The sequence below is a fragment of the Myxine glutinosa genome, chromosome 5 (assembly GCF_964187855.1).
Source record: "Myxine glutinosa chromosome 5, kmMyxGlut1.1, whole genome shotgun sequence".
Lineage (NCBI taxonomy): Eukaryota > Metazoa > Chordata > Myxini > Myxiniformes > Myxinidae > Myxine > Myxine glutinosa.
This window is the reverse complement of record NC_136265.1, coordinates 160,798,997-160,817,115: the sequence shown is the minus strand read 5'-3', so window position 1 is coordinate 160,817,115 and position 18,119 is coordinate 160,798,997. Positions and strand designations below refer to the sequence as shown.

Below are 18,119 nucleotides of genomic sequence, written 5' to 3'. Positions count from 1 at the left end.
CCCATGCTGCTCGCTTTACCACTGCATTTCTCCAAGGCGAGAACATCAACACCATGCAGTGGCCTGCGCTCTCCCCTGACCGGAATCCCATAGAGCACCTGTGGGATGATCTTGGGAGACGCGTAGTTGGCAGGGCCAGGACACGGGCAGAGCTGCTTCAGACATTGAGGACTGAGTGGGACAGAATCCAGCAGCAATCCATCCAAAGACTGGTAGGCAGTATACGCCGACGATGCACTGCCTGTATCCAAAACAATGGTGGCCACACACGCTATTGAAAGGGGACTGACATTGCACCCTGTGCTGTTCTGTACTGTAGAACAAACTGATGAGATGGTGTATCTTGGTCAAAAACTTGACATGTCATCAATAAAATGCCAATGTTTCAATTAGCAATTGTTGGTTTGTTTTATTTTGAACTGTTACAATTTTATTACATTTCAAACAAGTGGTAAGTTTCTTGCATGACTGAAATAGTCATGCAGTCGTCCTCGTGCAGTATCATTGTAGATCCGTGGGTTTGCATGCCCCGGAGTTTCTGCCGCAGTGCGGGATGCTGGACGGAATCGATCCCGCAGGTGACTTCGGACCATCTGCCTGTCCTGCCTTGCAGTGGTGACTCTTGGCTTCCCTGATCGAGGTCTGTCATCTGCAGAGTTGTGGAGGGTGTCTCTGTCCACCAGGGCCGATATCGTTTGGTGTGAACAGCCAAGGCGACGTGCCACCTCACGGTAGCTCAGTCCGCCTTGCAGCATGCCCAGGGCACGCTGCCGTTGATCCCTTGACAATCGTGGCATGTTGATTGAAATGCCCATTTTGCACTGGCCTTTTTAAAGCCAATATCAAGACATCACGTGCAGCTCATTAAAATCATCCGGTACCCCTTGGCTAATCACTGACAGTCAAAATGGCTGTTCAACAGCTGTGCTATGAAGTGACCATTGAAGGTTCAAGTGACCATCCGTGACCGTTTTGTCTGACAGTGAGGACACTATTGTCCACAAATAAGTTCACACATTTACTACACGCAGTTATTGTTGATATTTAAAGGTTTCAAAGGTGGTAAGTTTCTTTTGCGTTTCAGTATAGTTTTGATTTTGTTGTCAAGTGTTGGCATGAGCCTGTATGTCCAAACTTTATCTCTTTTACCTCCACCTTTTCCTGTGTGCGTGCTAACCTGGCCACTCATTTACCCCTACCCCCACTGGGACCTTTCTTTGTTTTCCCTCCACACAGGCTTTATCATGGACTTCATCTCGGAGCCAGTAATTAAAGGGTTCACTTGTGCTGCTTCCATAATGATTTGCATCACCCAAGTCAAGGTGTGTTTGACTGTTGTGCAATTGTGTGAGTAGTTGTCCAAGTTTATTACCCAAGACCGTTACATCTTTATTACAAACTGAATTGCCTGAAAAAAACAGACCACGTTTCCCAGCTTAGCAAGCCTTATGTAACCACAAAGATGCAATGACTAGGTTAGGAGAAACACGTGCCACCTATTGCCAGGCTAATGAGCTTTCGGTTAAAATATGTGGCTGTGGATACTTTTTAACAGGCAATCCAGCACAATTGTTCTCGTAGTTTGAGATAAATAAATTGCGCATTTACATAATCTGATCCCGGCTGTTCTTGTTCAACCATTGCTGTGATAGTTATCATTGCGATAATGATTGCAAAGCTGTTTTCTGTATGATTTTGTTGCCCTGCTGGATGTGATTTCTTGCTATATGCATTATGGATACCATGTGGTTGTCTGTGGGTGCACAGAACCTTCTTGGCCTTCAAGGCATACCACGGCAGTTCTTTTTGCTGGTTTACCACACATTTGCCAAGTTGGCCGAGACCAGGTGTGGAACTGACCTGTGCATAGTTGTATTCTTTTTATGGAGTCTGAGTGGCCATTAAAGCAATACACAGTTTGCATGATCATTTGTCAGGCCAGGTGATGCTATCTTGAGTTTCCTGTGCATCACATTCCTCCTACTGCTCAAAGTCATGCGGCGCAAGGTGGAAGATGTGGACTCGTTGACGGTGAAGATTGTCAAGAAGATCACGTGGTTGGCGAGTTCAGGTCTGACACAGTACTTGTCTTCTTTTATTAGGCGTAATTTTTCACTTTCTCCAGAAAATTGAAAGCTGAAGTAACTGGAACAACACTCGGTAGAGGGCATACCTCAACCAGGCTGAACAGTTTGTTTTGTATCCCACTGATAGGCCGAATCTGGATTTGGACCTGAACCAAAATTGAATTGCTTGTTTATGTCGCCAAACCAACTCATCCACCTAATTTTGTCATAATCCGTCCACAACTTTTTGAAATATCGTGCCATATGTCGGTTTTGGCCATCTCAATTTGGTCATATGTCGGTATTCACTCAATGGTGAAGAATCACTTAAAAAATTCTCTGATCTGGATCCCGAATCAAATGTCCACCAAGATTGAATCAATTCGTCCTTGTCACACCCCCAACTTGTCCACTGATTGACAAGAACAAGGCGATTAGATTTTGTTTCAGGTCCGGATCTAGATCCGGCCTATCATTGTGATCCAAAATGTAAACTGTCTAGCCTGGCAGAGGTATGTGCTCTACCGAGTGCTGTTCTAGTTCCTATCTGTGTCCTTTGACTGCTGGATCTGTACTGTTTATTGAGCGTTGAAAGTTCCTTGAAAGTGAACATCTACAATTGTATAACCCAACCTTATTACTTGCAGGTTACTGTTTCCTCTCCTCTTTTTTTTGTTCATTCATTCCCCTGCTTCTTGTGTCAATAAATGGCCTTGTTGCCTACTGTCAGTATGTTTCCTTTACACCCACTGTCACCTTACTCTTTCATGATCTTGTATCTTCTTTTTCTTCTTCCTCTTCTTTAATGGTCACCATTATCCCACCTTTCTTGTGGGGTCAGCTCGGGGAAGGTTCTCCCAATGCTTCACAAATCGGTTGGCCAGGCCTGACGTTTGACTAGTTAGGGCAGGAATTTGGGATTTGGCCATGGTGCCAGTGATAGCTCGCCTTCTCTCGCAAAGGGCACTGTGGGATCCTTATCGTCCACCAACAAATGCTGGCAGACGGGAAGTCCATTTAATGTCCATTTGAGGGATTACACACACTGAGGAATCACCCTGTCTGTGAAACACCGGACTGACAGTTTATAGCTGGGTCAGGAATCAAACCCAGGCTATTCAACGAGTGTGTGTACCTCTAGGTCTAGGCCATCCTGTTATTCCTTCTCATTTTTCTTGTATAAAAGATGAAATACAAAAGAACAATTTAACTCGAAACTGAATCCAAAACTGAATCTGATATAAGTAAAGAAAGCTGTGTGGTGTTTCTAGTTGTAGCTTACACGCATTGCGTTTTCTTCCTAGGACGCAACGCACTAGTGATCTTGGCAGCAGCACTCGTATCCTTCGCATTTTCATCCCTCCATCTGCAGCCATTTGTTATCACCGGCGAGGTAAAACCGGGATTACCAGCCTTTCATCCCCCACCATTCTCAGATGAGAGGAATGGAACGGTCATCACCTTCTCACATATTGTACAGGTAGCTAGGTCACTGTAGTTGTTCATATTGTCTTGGGGATTGGAGAAATGGTGGCAGTATAAGAGATGATGAGTTTGAGTGAGCATGAGTTTAGAATAACTTTGGGGGTGAGCATTTAGTTTGAAATATCTCTGCCTGTAAATCTGCTGGTGACTAAATATTTGTGAATCTATGTCCAGGATCTTGGGACTGCCCTGTTGGTTGTACCACTTATTGGTTTCCTGGAAAGCATCGCAATTGCAAAGGCCTTTGGTAAGCACCTGTTACCTATTCTCTATACTCAAGTGCTTCTTCATTCAGTGGTATTCCCTCCTTTTAGTATGTTATTATTTTGTACTACGGGGTTGGAATAGTTTTTCTTTTTACGGTGTAGCCCGTAGGGCAAAGCTGTCGAGAACAGTGTTTGTCTGTCTGCATGTATGTATGTCCCTCACAAATGTACACCTCATAAATGATGACTCCATACACCGCCATTTGGATTTCCATGCCGTTTAGGCCGAACATATCGTCGAACCTGTCATATATCACAATCGCCATGCTCTACCTTCACGTTTTTCATTCAGTGTGAAACACAAACAAACCGATTGTTAAAATGACCATCAATTTATCGAAAGCATCGGTGTTTTCATGATGTTCTTCATATTAGGTGTTCTTCCAATGACACAGTATGTATAGCCATTCATGATGCCATTCACACATTCAAGGCACCCACTGCCAGAGGCAGCACAGCAACCCAAAAACATCACTGAACCTCTTCCATGTTTGACTGTAGGGAAGGTTTTCTTTTCTTTGAAGGCTTCATTTTGTTTTCTGTAAACATAGAGATGATGTGCTTTACCAAAAAGCTCTATTTGGTCTCATCTGTCCACAGGACATTTTCCCAGAAGGATTTTGGCTTGTTCAGGTGTGTTTTGGCAAACGCCAGTCGGGCTTTCTTATGTCTCTCTCTCAGCAGTGGGGTCCTCCTGGGTCTCCCACCATAGAACCCCTTTTCATTGAGTTGGCGACGGATGGTGTGAGTTGAAACTGTCGTACCTTGTGTCTCAAGATCAGCTTGAATCTGTTTGGCAGTTGATCGAGGTGCTTTCTCCACCATTTGAACAATCCTTCGCTACAATCTTCGATCAACTTTTCTCATGCAGCCCCGTCCAGGGAGGTTGGCCACAGTGCCATGGGCTTTAAGCTTCCTGAAAACATTGCGTACGGTGGACACAGGAACATCAAGTTAGCTGGAGATGGACTTGTAGCCTTGAGATTGTCCATGCTTGGCTACAATCTTGTGTCTGACCTCCTCAGACAAATCGCTGGGTTTTTTTTCTTTTCTCCATGTTCGTTGACACAAAACATCAGAATGACTCCTTTTCTCCATTCAAACTGGTGGAATGAGTGATTTTTATATTGCAGGCACCTGCAATACAGCACAGGTGAGTTCAATACCAAAGTAAAGGAGAATCACCTGCTTGAAATCTAATTATTTCTAACAACTTCTTAAAGGTACCAATAAAATTGTCTAGGCCATTTGAGGATTACTGTGTGCTATAAGCTAAGATTTAGTACTTTTTCAGCTTTTTTGTTTTGTTCCACTGCAAACCAAAGAAATACATCTGTGGGTACCAAAAGATGATTTTTATTTCAACAATTTTCTGGAGGAAATGGTGCTTTATTTTAAAAAAGTGCATGGGTGTCAATATTTTTGGCCACAACAGTATATAGCACGATATCTCAAAAAGTTATGGACGAATTTATACAAAACTTGGTGCACAGGTTGAGTGTGTGACAAGGACGAATCAATTTGATTTTGGTGAAGATCTGAACATGGATCCGGATACGAGCTTTTAAATTGTTTTACGTGATTCTATCATTGAGTGATGGGGCCAAAAACGATATATAGCACTATATTTCAAAGTTGTGGACGACTTGTACCAAAATGAGGTGGTTGAGTTGGTTAGGCGACAAGAACAAGCTGATTAGATTTTGGCTCAGTTCTGAATCCAGATCTGACCTATCAGGGGGATATAAAACGTAAACTGTTCAGCCTGGCGCAGGTATTCTCTCTAACGAGCACTGTTAATAGTTTTATATGCAATATTTTTTGATTGAGACCAGATTTGTGTTAACTTTTTGTATAACATTTTTTTTTTTTCCCCCTCTTGCTATCTCGCTTCCCTCTGTCTCCCTTACAGCAAGTGAGAATAAGTACCCTGTAGATCCAAGCCAGGAGCTGATTGCTATTGGTATGTAATAATAACAACATCCTTCAAACTTTTTCACCATTTTGCTTTTATTTACAGCCCTCATACAATAATTTATACACTTATTTCGCCGATTATTATGCATGGGGTGATGAATAATTTCATTGCCTAATGAGAGATACTCAACAACTTCATTGGATGAGATACGTGCAGTAGTCCAAGACACACTTAGTTTTTTTGAAAGATATATACACTACCAGCCAAAAGTTTTAGAACACCTCAATTTTTCCAGTTTTTATTGAAATTTACGCAGTTTAATGTCTCAATGTACTCTGAAATTAAGCATAGAACAAATAAACAATTGGAGATAAAGAAGAAATCATAGAATCATTTTGTTTAACAAAATTTAATGTTTGACTCAGCATGCATATTAGCACACCCATGGCGAACAAAAAAGCCTCCGAGCACGATGCCACCCGACACATGGTTTCAGAGTTATGACGTTTTTAAGCTCAAACTAGAAATGGTATCACCTCCATAATTTGTGAAGATATCGAGTGGAAACTTTACACAAATATTCCTCATGGGGGGATGTTTCAATGTTACTTGAGACGTTTTGATACGTCACATGGTTTGGCCGCAATAAATAATGGAAGGTAAATTTTAAAAAGCTTCTAACTCTTGAACCACTGCATTGATCGACTTGACATCAAAGCATGTCCAATGAAAGTGGGGTTGTATCAAAAGTGGGGTTGTATCAAAAGTGGGGTTGTATCAAAAGTGGGGTTGTATCAAAAGTGAGTGCGAGTAAACCGGTCATCACTGTAAGCAGTTTTAAAGTGGCAGTTATAGTTCATTAATGTTATTTATTAATGTTAATTCTGGGTGGCAGAGGGATCATTTGAAACGGGCTTGGTCGGTAGGGGAAGTCCAAGTGTATGCACATGCGCTATTCAAAAATTAAACCTAATTTGTGTCAAGTTCTGTGAAACGAGATTGATGTGAAAACATTCATGTTGTCTTTGTTGCTAAATTTATTCTGGTTTCTTCAAACAAATCGCGATTTTAGTCCGCGATGTTCTTACCATACCAACGCACGTCCGAGTGTATGCGCATGCGCTATTCAAAAAGGCACCCCAACAACAAGAACAACAACGCGGTCCTCTCATAGAGCTGCTCGTCGCAGCTAAAAATACAATACAGTACTGTACAATATGCGGTGGCGTCAGGTCCAGCAATCCATAGCATGATGGAGACTGGGAGGGAGAGGACACAGTGCATTGTGGGGTGGAACACCTGGAAACTGGTCTTTGTTGGATGTACAGTGCTGTAGAATGAAAATGTTCCTTAGTAACTTATGGACTTGCATGTGAAGCGACGTATAGTGGGGAGACAAGTATATGGACTCCCTGTAAAGCATATCTCAAGAAGTTGGAGACGGATTATGGCGAAACTTGGTGGATGAGTTGGGTAGATGACAAGAACAAGCTGATTCGATTTTGGTTAAGGTCCGGATGCAGATCCGGCCTATCAGTGGGATACAAATTGTAAACTGTTCAGCCTGACAGAGGTATGCGCTCCACCAAGTACAGAATGCCCTTCTAGTTTGGTGATGTGATCCTGCCACGAAAGGTTATGGTAGATAGTGAGGCCAAGGAGGTCCAGAGAGTACACCTCTTCAGTGACTGTCCATAAAAGTGGATTAGATAGTTCAACATAATTTTTAACAATGGAATTACACGAAATACCACTTTAATAACTATTATTGCCAGTCATTTGTGGGAATGACATTAGTTGTTTGAATTTTTTTTATCAGCTCTGCAACATGTTGATATAAATGCTTGTTCAGAGTAGTTTTGCGATTTAAGCCTGGTATCTGTCAATTGTACTGAGACCTGTTGATCTTTGTCTCAGGAACAACCAACATCTTTGGATCCTTTTTGTCTGCCTTCCCCGTCACAGGCAGCTTCACCAGGTGAGCTCATTCTTTTCTTTCTTTCCTTTCATTCTTTTTATTTAACCAGACGCTGTGGTGTCATAATTAGAGCATCTTCTCTGTATCTGTGAGGTTGGTGGTTCGAATCCCGGCCGAGTCATACCAAAGACAAACAAAATTGTACATGTTGCTTCCTTTCTTGACCCTCAGTATTTAAAAGGATAGTGCACTGACAAGCAAACATAGGTTTGATGGGCTTGATGAGCCGAATGGCCTCCTCCTTCATTGAAATTCCTTTTTAAGTTTATTCTATTTTTTTTCTGTTCTTATCCTTGCTTTGCACCAATTTTTACCTCCACCACCAAAGGTGGATGGAGGTTATGTTTACACCCATATATGTTTGTCTCTTTGTCTGTGAGCAGGATTTCTCAAAAAGTTGTGGACGGATTAGGATGAAATGTGGTGGATGAGTTGGGTGTGTGACAAGGATAAATTGATTCAATTTTGTTAAAGATCCGGAAACGGATCTGGATATGACAATTTTTTTTTTTTAAAGTGATCCTTCACCATTGAGAGATTAGGCCAAAAACGATATATAACACGGTATTTCAAAAGGTTGTGGATAAGTTATGACAAAACTAGGTGGATGAGTTGTTGAGGTAACAATAACAAGTGGATTCGATTTTGGTTAAGGTCCAGATGCAGATCCGGCCTATTGGTGGGATACAAAACATAAACTGTTCAGCCTGGTGGAGGTGTGCGCTCGACCGAATGCTGTTCTTGTTTTTACTTGCTCCTTGTAATTCGTCTTTTATTGTTTGCAATGACATGTTGTTACATTCTCTTATTATTTGCAAAATCGAAGATTTTTCAAGTATATTGGTTGATTGACTTTATTATTCTGTCTGTTTGTTTGTCTGTTTGTCACTCGCCTACAGATCACAATTCTAAAGCAATCATAATTAAACTTTACCAAGTTTTAGAGGTCTTCACCACTGAGAAACCTGTTGATTTTTTAGGTCAAAGGTGAAAGGTTATCATCTATGGTCGGATTTCTAAAATTGTCATTTTTCATCCAATTGACTTGAAAGTTGAACAGCATCTGCATATTGAGTCACTGGATTGGGAAACCATTTTTGAGGTCAAACGGTCAAAGGTCAATTCAAGATCAAACTTCTAAAATCATCAATTTTCATCTGAAAAATTGTGAGTTTTCATCCTATTAACCTGCAAATTAAACAGCAATGGCATAGTGCATCACTGAATTGGGAAAGACACTATTTTGAAGTCAAAAGGTCAACTCAAAGTCAAACTTCTAAAATCACCAATTTTCATCTGAAAAATAATCAATTCTAATGCGATTGAACCGAGCTTTGATTAAGATCGTCAATTTAAATCTTAATGAAATGGACAATTTTAGACAAACAAAAATACAAAACAAAATGGCATGAGGCCTCAAGAAAAGCAGCCATTGTCCTGTCAATGCATAACAAGTCTAACAGCGGCGTAGCTGGGCTTGTAAAATATTTTAAACCACAAACACACATGATTAGCTTTTTAAGCAGTCGCTAATGCAGTTTATAACATTAAACAAATTAATTTGGAGGAATCCAGATTTCCGTGAGGTAGGTATTACTTTCAGAACTGAGGGAAGATCTACTGTAATCTATATACCCCACAAGGGTGGATACGTACCGTTTTGTTGGAAGAGACGTAACGTCGATGCTTTCGATATTTGATGGTCATTTTAACAATCGATTTGTTTGTGTTTCACACTGAATGAAAAACGAAAAGGTAGAGCATGGCGATTGTGATATATGGCAGGTACAACGATATGTTCGGCATGAACGGCATAAAAATCAAAATGGCGGTGTGTGGAGAATCAGCCCCCGTACCGCCGTAATGACATCAGAAGTAATCACATCACCCTGTCATGTGACCAGATCCTCAGCTCTGATTGGTATACGTTTGAGGGGACATACATACATACATACATACATACATACATACATACATACAGACGGACAAACTGTTCTCGAAGGCTTTGCCCTATAGGCTATGCTGTAAAAATGTTTTTTTAATTGCTGTAAATGATTATTGTTTTAAATTTCGAAAATATGAGACTGTGATTTTGATTTTGTTTTTTTAGGACAGCTGTGAATTCACAAAGTGGAGTCTGTACACCCGCTGGTGGGTTAATTACAGGTTAGCCATTTTGATTATGTCATTTCACTAACATATTCTAATATCCATATTTTTGGCATTTAGCACTTGCTGTATTGTCTATCTTGCTTGTTTTGGATAGTATTGTTATGAATTTTGGGGTAGGGGGCATATATAGATTTAGGTAGATCTGCATAGGTAGGTGCTCCGATGATTGTGGGTAGCAAGAACCATCTCAATGTAAATAAGTAGAGGACCTGTCTAGCCCTGATGTCGGATAAGTTGGATATGTGTCCCCGCCACGAGGGGGCGGTGCATGTTAAGTAGTTGTCGGGATTATGCTAATTCCCCGGTGTGTCGTTCCCTCTGTGATCATCCATTTGTCCCGTATGGCAACGCTCATAGACACGTAGATTAGGAATCCATCCCCATTAGTGCATTCACACTAATTCATTCCCCTCTCACAAAAAAATCCACCGGAACAACAGTCAGGAAGCGGCTGCTCATTGCGCACCATGGCGATGGAACATCGAGCAAGCCAGGCTGAGGCCATGCCCACCTTGCGAAGGATTGGTCGAAGGGTTGATGGGGAGATTGAGGCAGGCCGAGTAAGAAGCAGGCTGCCGATTGGCAGAGTAAGGAAGAGCTCATGATTGGTCAATGGAGGGGAAGAAGTGACGCACTGATTTGAGGGAAAGAGGGCTGACGTCACGAGACGGCCGGTAAAACCACTCGCTCGCCGGCATTTTGCTCTTCCTTCTGCCCTCTCGTGTTGGACTGCTCCCTTGCGTTTGGACATTCGGCTAGCCCTGGACTTTCTTCTTTTCTTGCCCTCCACCATTTCTCTCTGACCCTGGACCCTTGCTTGTTGGACGTTGTAGCGCTGATGATCCTCTTACCCTGCATTCACGCATGGGATTGCGCGGGGACGCGAGGCTTGCCACGCAGTGGCGTACGTTGGCCCAGCAGCGCGCAGATGGGGGCGTATCGAGGCCTACTTCCCGCCAACATCGGAGCCGCGGTGGGCTGGTGCGCTTGGAGCCGACGATCCCTGACGATCCCTGACATCCAAACAGACAGAGATAAGCTCACACCACACGACGCGGTTCCTTTTGTAAATTCTCCTTTGTGTTTGTTTTAGAAGTCTGGTGTAGGGACGTCCCGATTTAGGAACATTATTTATTTACCGGCGCGTCCATTGTTCTCGGGGTCCGGCAATAAATCCGTGTTATTTTGTACAGCAATTCCGTTTTTGGTTGGATTTATTACTTTGCAAGTTTGAAGACTGCGTGCGGGACCGTCAAGTAAAACTGCCGCTTCATATTCCTCTATCTTTCCTCCCCCGTGCATATATCTTACTATAATTCAACAAATGTCCGTCCGTCTGTCTGTCTGTCCGTCCGTTCGAAGGTACCGCAAAAACGGCTGAACCGATCGCAACGATATTTTGGGTGGGTAATCCTGGGATCTCCGAAAGTAAAATAGGGTATATTGTTTTCCCAATTTCAGCTTTGGCCTCCAGCATTTTCAGGTTTTGACTCCCGCATAACGTTATTTTCCTGGGTGCCGCACAAACGGCTGCACCGATCGCTGCACGGCTGCACCGATCGGACTCGGTGACCTCGGACAAAGACCTTTTATAAGGACATGGGTTGAATCCCTCCTTGAGAGAATGCCAACCCCCTCCCCACCATCACAGCCGTCTCTCCAACTCACAATCCCACGAGATATGCGGAAAGGACGACCCAAAACCAAGTATCTTCTTTTCGATTCGTATATAAACATCATTAAAAGTAAATAATGACCTCGGCCAAAGTTCAAACGACGTGGGTTTAATCTCTACATGAGAGAATTCCACATAGCTATTGGGGCGGTGTATACGCAAATGGATCGCTGTCTCCATCGATCTTGCCAAGGCCTATCGGCTCAAAATCCTTTTAACTGTTGACTTGGTAGTTTTTACAATGAAGGAAACATTAACAATGTTGATAAAAGTTTATTGTGTAATTAATTTGTGATTGGAGTTATGTTGTTTGGAATGAAAAAAGATATATCGAGTTCAAGTAAATGACGACATGCCGTGATGGTTTCTACTTTCCAAACGTGAACTGTGCGGATCACCATATGCAGATTTGCCATGGAGCCACGATCGATGTTTCTATACGTGAACGTACCCGTTTGTTTGCGAACGGGTACGTTTTGCATGGTAGTCCTTCACGAACTTGCTGTCCATGTCTGACGTGCGACTGAGGGTGCTACAGGAATGTGGAATTTATTGGTTTCATGCTTTAGCATTCGCCGTATCTGCATTGCCTGTTTGCTTCTGGCCTCCCACCCGTGCATAGCACGGGTATCTCACTAGTATAGTCAAATCCGCCATTAATCATCGCCTCATTAACGCTCGATTGCCATTCGTGATTTCCCGGTATTAACCGAGGGGAATTACGCGACAGTATTAATCCAGCTTCATTACCATCCTCCATATGGCTTGAAGTTCTACCTTTGATTACCAAGTATTTTCCCTTCCTTTATCAATTTTACTATAATATATTAAGCAGCTGATGCCGTTCTGTTGTGGCTCTGATCTTTACGCATTTAAACTTTGGATAGTTAAAGTACAGTTTATTACTACCAGGTTATTATAAACACAGCTATTTTGCTACAGCGAAGGGATAATGAGCGAAATATTTTCTCCTTGATTCCCACACTGGTTAGCATACTTTTGTCCAATGTTCGCTTGATTACTTTCGTTATTCTCATCATCATACTCATGCGTGAGTTTAGTTCACTAGTGCAGCAGTTTGTTGATGCAGGCAGAGGCAAAACATCCCAATCCCAGGACCTCAAAGGCCACAAATCCTTTGGGCATGAGGTACCATAAAAGTATTGCACAAGCCTGAAGATGCACTTCTACTTTAATGTCTTCTTTCCCAGATTAATTCATTCATTCAATATGCTGCTGTGGCCAGTTCAGCACTGCATCTTCTCCATGGATTTTTCATCTCCAAAACTTTGGACACTGAGCCTCCATCTTTGGGTGTTGAATTCCTCACTGGGTAGCCATTTCCTTAGTCCCATTGTACCATCTTCTCTTCAGCCTTCCTTTTTGTTTCCTTCCTTCCAGCATCTATCTCTTCACCTTTCTGGCTATCTGATCTTTCCCCATCCTCCACACGGGCCCAGCCCACGTCAGACACCACTCTTCGGCCAGCTCATAAAACCTCCTCTGTCCAGTTTTTTTTATCCTCACTTCCTCGTTGGTTACTCTCTGCATCCAGTAAATCCCAAGTATTATTCTCAGGCATCTACTATCAAAACCAATCCATCTCCTTTTCTCCTCCTTTATCCAGGTCCAGCTCTCTAACCCATACATCACCACAGAGATTACTGCTGCATTGTACACCATCATCTTGGTTTGCAGGATCACATTGCTTCTCCTCCAGCAATCTCAGCTCAGACTATTGAACACCTTCCCACCAATACCAATCTTCTCTTCACTTCCTTGTCATTACTTCCATTATCTGTGATCTTGCTTCCCAAATAAACAAATGAACGTGCTTAAACCATTCTGAACTTTCTCCCTGAATTCTTACACAGGCTACTGCATCCTCCTACTAACCTCTGATCAGCCTAATCACTTTCTGTGGAACGCTGTATTTCTCCAGTACCTTCCAAAAATCCTTCCCTTGAACCCTTCATCCAGTCATATGCCTGTTTGAAGTTGACAAAGCACACATCGAAATCCTTTGTCGTTTTGTAGTTCTTCTTGATCAACTGTCGTGATGTGAAAATCTGATCATTGCATCCTTGTCCCACTCTAAACACGCACTGGTAAACCCGACATCTTGGTTTTATTGATTCTGTTCAGCAACACCCTGGTGAAAATCTTCCCTGGCACAATTAATGGACTGATGTCCTGCCAACTTTCCTTCTCGAGGAATGGGATGATCACGATTCTGCGCCAATCCTTTGGAGTTTCTTTTCCATACTCCACACCACTTGGATCACTCTGGTCAGCCACATTACCGCTTCCACTACTCCAAACTTTAACAGCTCCATAGGGATGTTGTCATCACCTGGGGTCTTTTCATTCTTGATCTATTCACCAGCTCTTCTCACCTCGTTTTCTGTAATTTCTCGTCCCATTTCCTCATCCACAATTATCGTGTCCTCCTTATTCTCAATCTCCACTATAGTTTGAAGTATGGTCTCTGGGTCCTCTTTAAGTAATGTATCAAAAAGTTATTTCCACCTTTCCAACACCTCTTTTGTCTCCTTCAATATCCTTTGCCCATCTGCCAGATTCACTGGGTCCATCCAAATTACTTTCCCCGTTACTTTCCCGGTTTTCTTCTTCTAAACATCAAACAGCCTCTTGGAATCATGCTTTCGTGCTGATTTGTTCATTTATTCTGCAACATCTCTCCATTGCTTCTCCTGTTCTTCCCTCAACTTCACTCTCAAACTCATTTTCTTCCCTTTCTGTACCTCTTTCATCTTTCACCTTGTTACCTGCCATTTTGCTACCTCTCATCTCCGCTTAAGACTGAATATTGTCGCGTCAGTAGCCGATGAACACCAGCCTTGGACGAATAGCTGAACGGTCCATAATTCCAAGGCAACAAGCCGAATATATAGCGGTTATTTTTATGACGCACAAAAGGTGGAAGACGGTGAAGGCGCTTACCTGAACGGAAGTACACGGGTTTATTCCCGAACCCACAATGAATAAACGAACACAACAAATGAAAAATGCCACACAATGAATTTAATAAAATTAAATTCAAAGAAGAAAATGAATGTTGAGGTAAACTAATATTTTCTACAATGAGACGTCGCCACTCGGTCACAAATACAACAAACAAGGGAAAGAGAACGAAAATAAAATGTTTTCTGTTAGTCGGCCTGCACTCAGCTCCGGTCCCACAGTGGACTTTTTGAGAGGGAGAGATGGTGATGTTCGACGCTCAACACCTCCCGCGTTGGAGCTCCCCAAAATGGCGCCGATGCCTCACGTCAAACGCCCAGGCATGAAGCAAGCAGCCGAGATAGCTCTCCCTCACTCTCCACTCTGTCCGAAGCGCCAAGAGCCCCACAAACTGCCGCCAACACCTCCACCTCACGATCGAAATTGCCAAAGTTCCACCAGCTCCAAAAACAGTTCTCCTCACAAGCCCGCACAACAATGGCCAAATCTCCTCCTCAAGCACCAACCCAAGAGAGAATGACTTCTTTTTTTTCCAATGGTCGTTTTTCACAAGAACCTCCTCTCCCTGACATCACTGTCCAATGGTCGAGCTCGATTATATCAATTATTAATTCCAATGAGCTGCAGATGAAAGCCTTGTATGTGGTGAGGAGCTCAGGTGTGCCAAGGAAGGACTTCATACGACGGAGGATGCCCAGTCGGCGACTGGCTTTGGAGGCCAGCTTGGAAATGTGGTTTTCCCAAGAAAGATTATGGCAGACAGTGAGACCCAAAAGCATGAGCGACAGAACTTCTTGGAGAGGATTGTTGAGAAAGTAGATGGGAGGGTTTTCCAGTCTTTCTTTTCGGAGAGACATAGTAAGAGTGTGAGATTTGTCAGGATTGAAAGACATGTTCCACTTGTTTGACCAGTCTGTGATTTTGTCCAGGTCTGCAGAGAGTGAGGAGGCTGCAGGCTGCCGATCTGAGGGATGAGGAATGGAGCGGCAGAGAGTGGAGTCATCAGCAAAGAGATAGAGAGGATTTTCCAGAGAGTCGGAAAGATCATTGATGAAGACCAGAAAAAGCACAGGGCCCAGAACACGACCTTGGGGAACTCCAGCCAGAACAGGAAGGGGCGCTGAGAGAAATCCATTCAGGGCCACACGTTGACTACGACCAGAGAGGAAGTCCGCAAGCCAAGCGTGGAGATTTCCATGGATACCACAGGAGGAGAGTTTGGTGAGCAGAGCTGGGTTCCAGACTGTATCGAAGGCACGTGATATGTCGAGGAAGACAGCTCTGATTTCCTGTTTGGCATTGAGGACCTCCATCCATTGTTGAGACAGCAGAAGCAACATGTCCAGAGTAGAATGACCTGGTCTGAATTCAAATTGATGATCGGAGATCAAGCCATTGGAGAAGAGGAAGGATTTGATATCCGAAGCAATGATGGATTCTATGACTTTGCTGATAATTGGGAGCAGGCTGATTGGTCTGTAGTTGCAAGGATCCGTTTTTGCACCTTTTTTGTGTAAAGCGGTAATGTTTGCTGATTTCCAAGATGCTGGCAGATGACCTTGAGCAAAAGAGAGGGTGAAAAGAACAGAGAGAGTGTGAAATAGAGTGGAAGAGCAGGATTTTAGGACCCGTGGGCTGATGCCGTCTGGTCCAGTTGCAGAATCAGAGTCGAGGTTTGACAAAAACTTCTCCACCTTGTCAGGAGAGAAGGACACAGAGTCCAGCAGCAGTTGGGTTCGACTGGGTAAGGTGGGAACAGAGAGAGATGGGTTTAGGACACAAGATTTTGAGGCAAACACATAGTTGAGGCATTCGGCTTTGTCACATGCGGTGTCAACTGTGTAGCCATTTGAGGTGAGGGAGGGGATGGAGGGGGAACAAACACCAGAAACGGATTTGACCAGACGCCACCAGGATTTGGAGGAAGGAGACAGGTTTGAGAGTTCATTCTTGAGTATGGAGAGATAGTGCTTCCTGGCACTCCTGAGTGTAGACACACACTTGTTCCGAGCTTGGTGGAAGGAACTGAGATTTCCTTCAGTTGGATTTGCCTTCCAAGAGGCAAAGGCAAGTTGTTTCAGGGCAACTGCCTCACCACAAGATTCAGTGTACCATGGACGAGAGGAAGGGTAAGACAACTTAAGACAACTGAAGAGGAGATGGGATAAATCTGTGCATGAGAGAGAGCAGTTTGCTTTGGAAGAATTCTCAGGAAGAATTGATGTCAGAGGCAGTAGAGATGGGAGACCAGTCCAGATGATTGATGGCTGCTTGCAGCCCGTGCCAGTCAGCCTGAGTGAAATGCCAGGCTCGTCGATGCTGAGGAGGCTCTGAGAATGGCCAGAGAGATGTCCACTTAAACAAGCACATGATCAGAAGAACCGATTGGAGCAGAAGAAGAGCAGCAGACATTTGCTGGGAAGTTTGTCATAACCAAGTCGAGAAGAGAAGATACTCCATTGACTGAGATCCGTGTCGGGAAATTGATAGATTGTGTCAGTCCCAATGAGTCACAGAAGTCTTTTGCTGAGGTGCCATGGCTGGTGAGAAAGGAACCCACACCCAGCCAGCTGGCATGATGACAGTTGAAGTTGCCACATATGACTGAAGAGAGAGTTGATAGAAGTTGGTCCATGTTGTCAGACAGCGACATGTAAATGGAGTCATCACTGTTTGGAGGACGGTACAGAACACGTATGAACAAAAGGTGGGAGCGGAGAGGAAGCCGTAGCCAGAGGTACTCCTGGGGGTGGAGTGGAGAGAGGGCTGTGCAAGGAGAGTGAGGAAGATTGTTTTTTATAAAGATAGCAACCCCACCACCAGGACAAGGCTCAGGTCTATCATACTGGAGGAGGAAGTAACTAGGAAGAGATATTAAGGAATCGGAGACATCTTGAAGGAGGAAAGTTTCTGTAGTGAAATTATACCAAGGTGAACCCAGGGGTGCTCGCCACGGAAGGGGCCGTCTATAAGACCCGGGACAACCGGGGCGTGCGGACACTTCGGCGGGACTCACTGTGACATTATCCAGTAGTTGAATGGTATGTACGCCCCAAATGCTGCGCTGATGATGCGCTGCGCTAACCATTGTTATATTGAAACTTCCATTGCTGTTCTTGAAATGCTCTGATTTAATGCCTATTGCTGCATGTATTGTTACAGGATGTATTACCGATCTAAATGATATTAAAGCCTACCCAGAGGTCAAGTCGTGTCTGCGCTTGATTTTCACGACATTTAATATCATTTAGTTCGCCGAATGGCTGACCACAAGATGATCGTGGTTCCGATTCTCGGAGCCGACCCTCAAGCTGAAGGATCTGCATCGGAGTTTGCTCACTGGCTCAACACGCTGCAGAATTACTTCGCTGCTCACGAGACAGAGCCAACCGCTGCGATAAAGCTGTCCGTGTTACAGTCCAAGGTCCATCACACTGTTTACAAGACCATTTCTCGATTTGGGACGTATGCTACGGCCCTAGCCGAGCTGAAGCGCCTCTACGTGAAGAAACGGAGCGCTGTGCACGGCCGGCATCAACTCTCCCAGCGACGGCAACAACCGTCTGAATCGATC

At 43.7% G+C, this 18,119-nt stretch overlaps 1 protein-coding gene across 3 annotated transcripts in view; it reads left to right on the top strand.

Annotated features, from left to right (window-relative positions):
• SLC26A11 (solute carrier family 26 member 11) overlaps positions 1 to 18,119 on the top strand; it is a 90,714-nt gene that overhangs the window by 45,165 nt on the left and 27,430 nt on the right. For 2 of the 3 annotated variants that reach the window (XM_068115834.2, XM_068115829.2), the window contains exons 4-11: positions 1,237 to 1,322; positions 1,768 to 1,847; positions 1,938 to 2,071; positions 3,371 to 3,546; positions 3,726 to 3,798; positions 5,730 to 5,780; positions 7,653 to 7,713; positions 9,824 to 9,879. In XM_068115834.2, coding sequence (XP_067971935.2) covers positions 1,237 to 1,322; positions 1,768 to 1,847; positions 1,938 to 2,071; positions 3,371 to 3,546; positions 3,726 to 3,798; positions 5,730 to 5,780; positions 7,653 to 7,713; positions 9,824 to 9,879 — 717 coding nt within the window. The remainder of the gene's footprint in view (positions 1 to 1,236; positions 1,323 to 1,767; positions 1,848 to 1,937; positions 2,072 to 3,370; positions 3,547 to 3,725; positions 3,799 to 5,729; positions 5,781 to 7,652; positions 7,714 to 9,823; positions 9,880 to 18,119) is intronic. The other variant, XM_068115832.2, reaches the window with a different exon arrangement.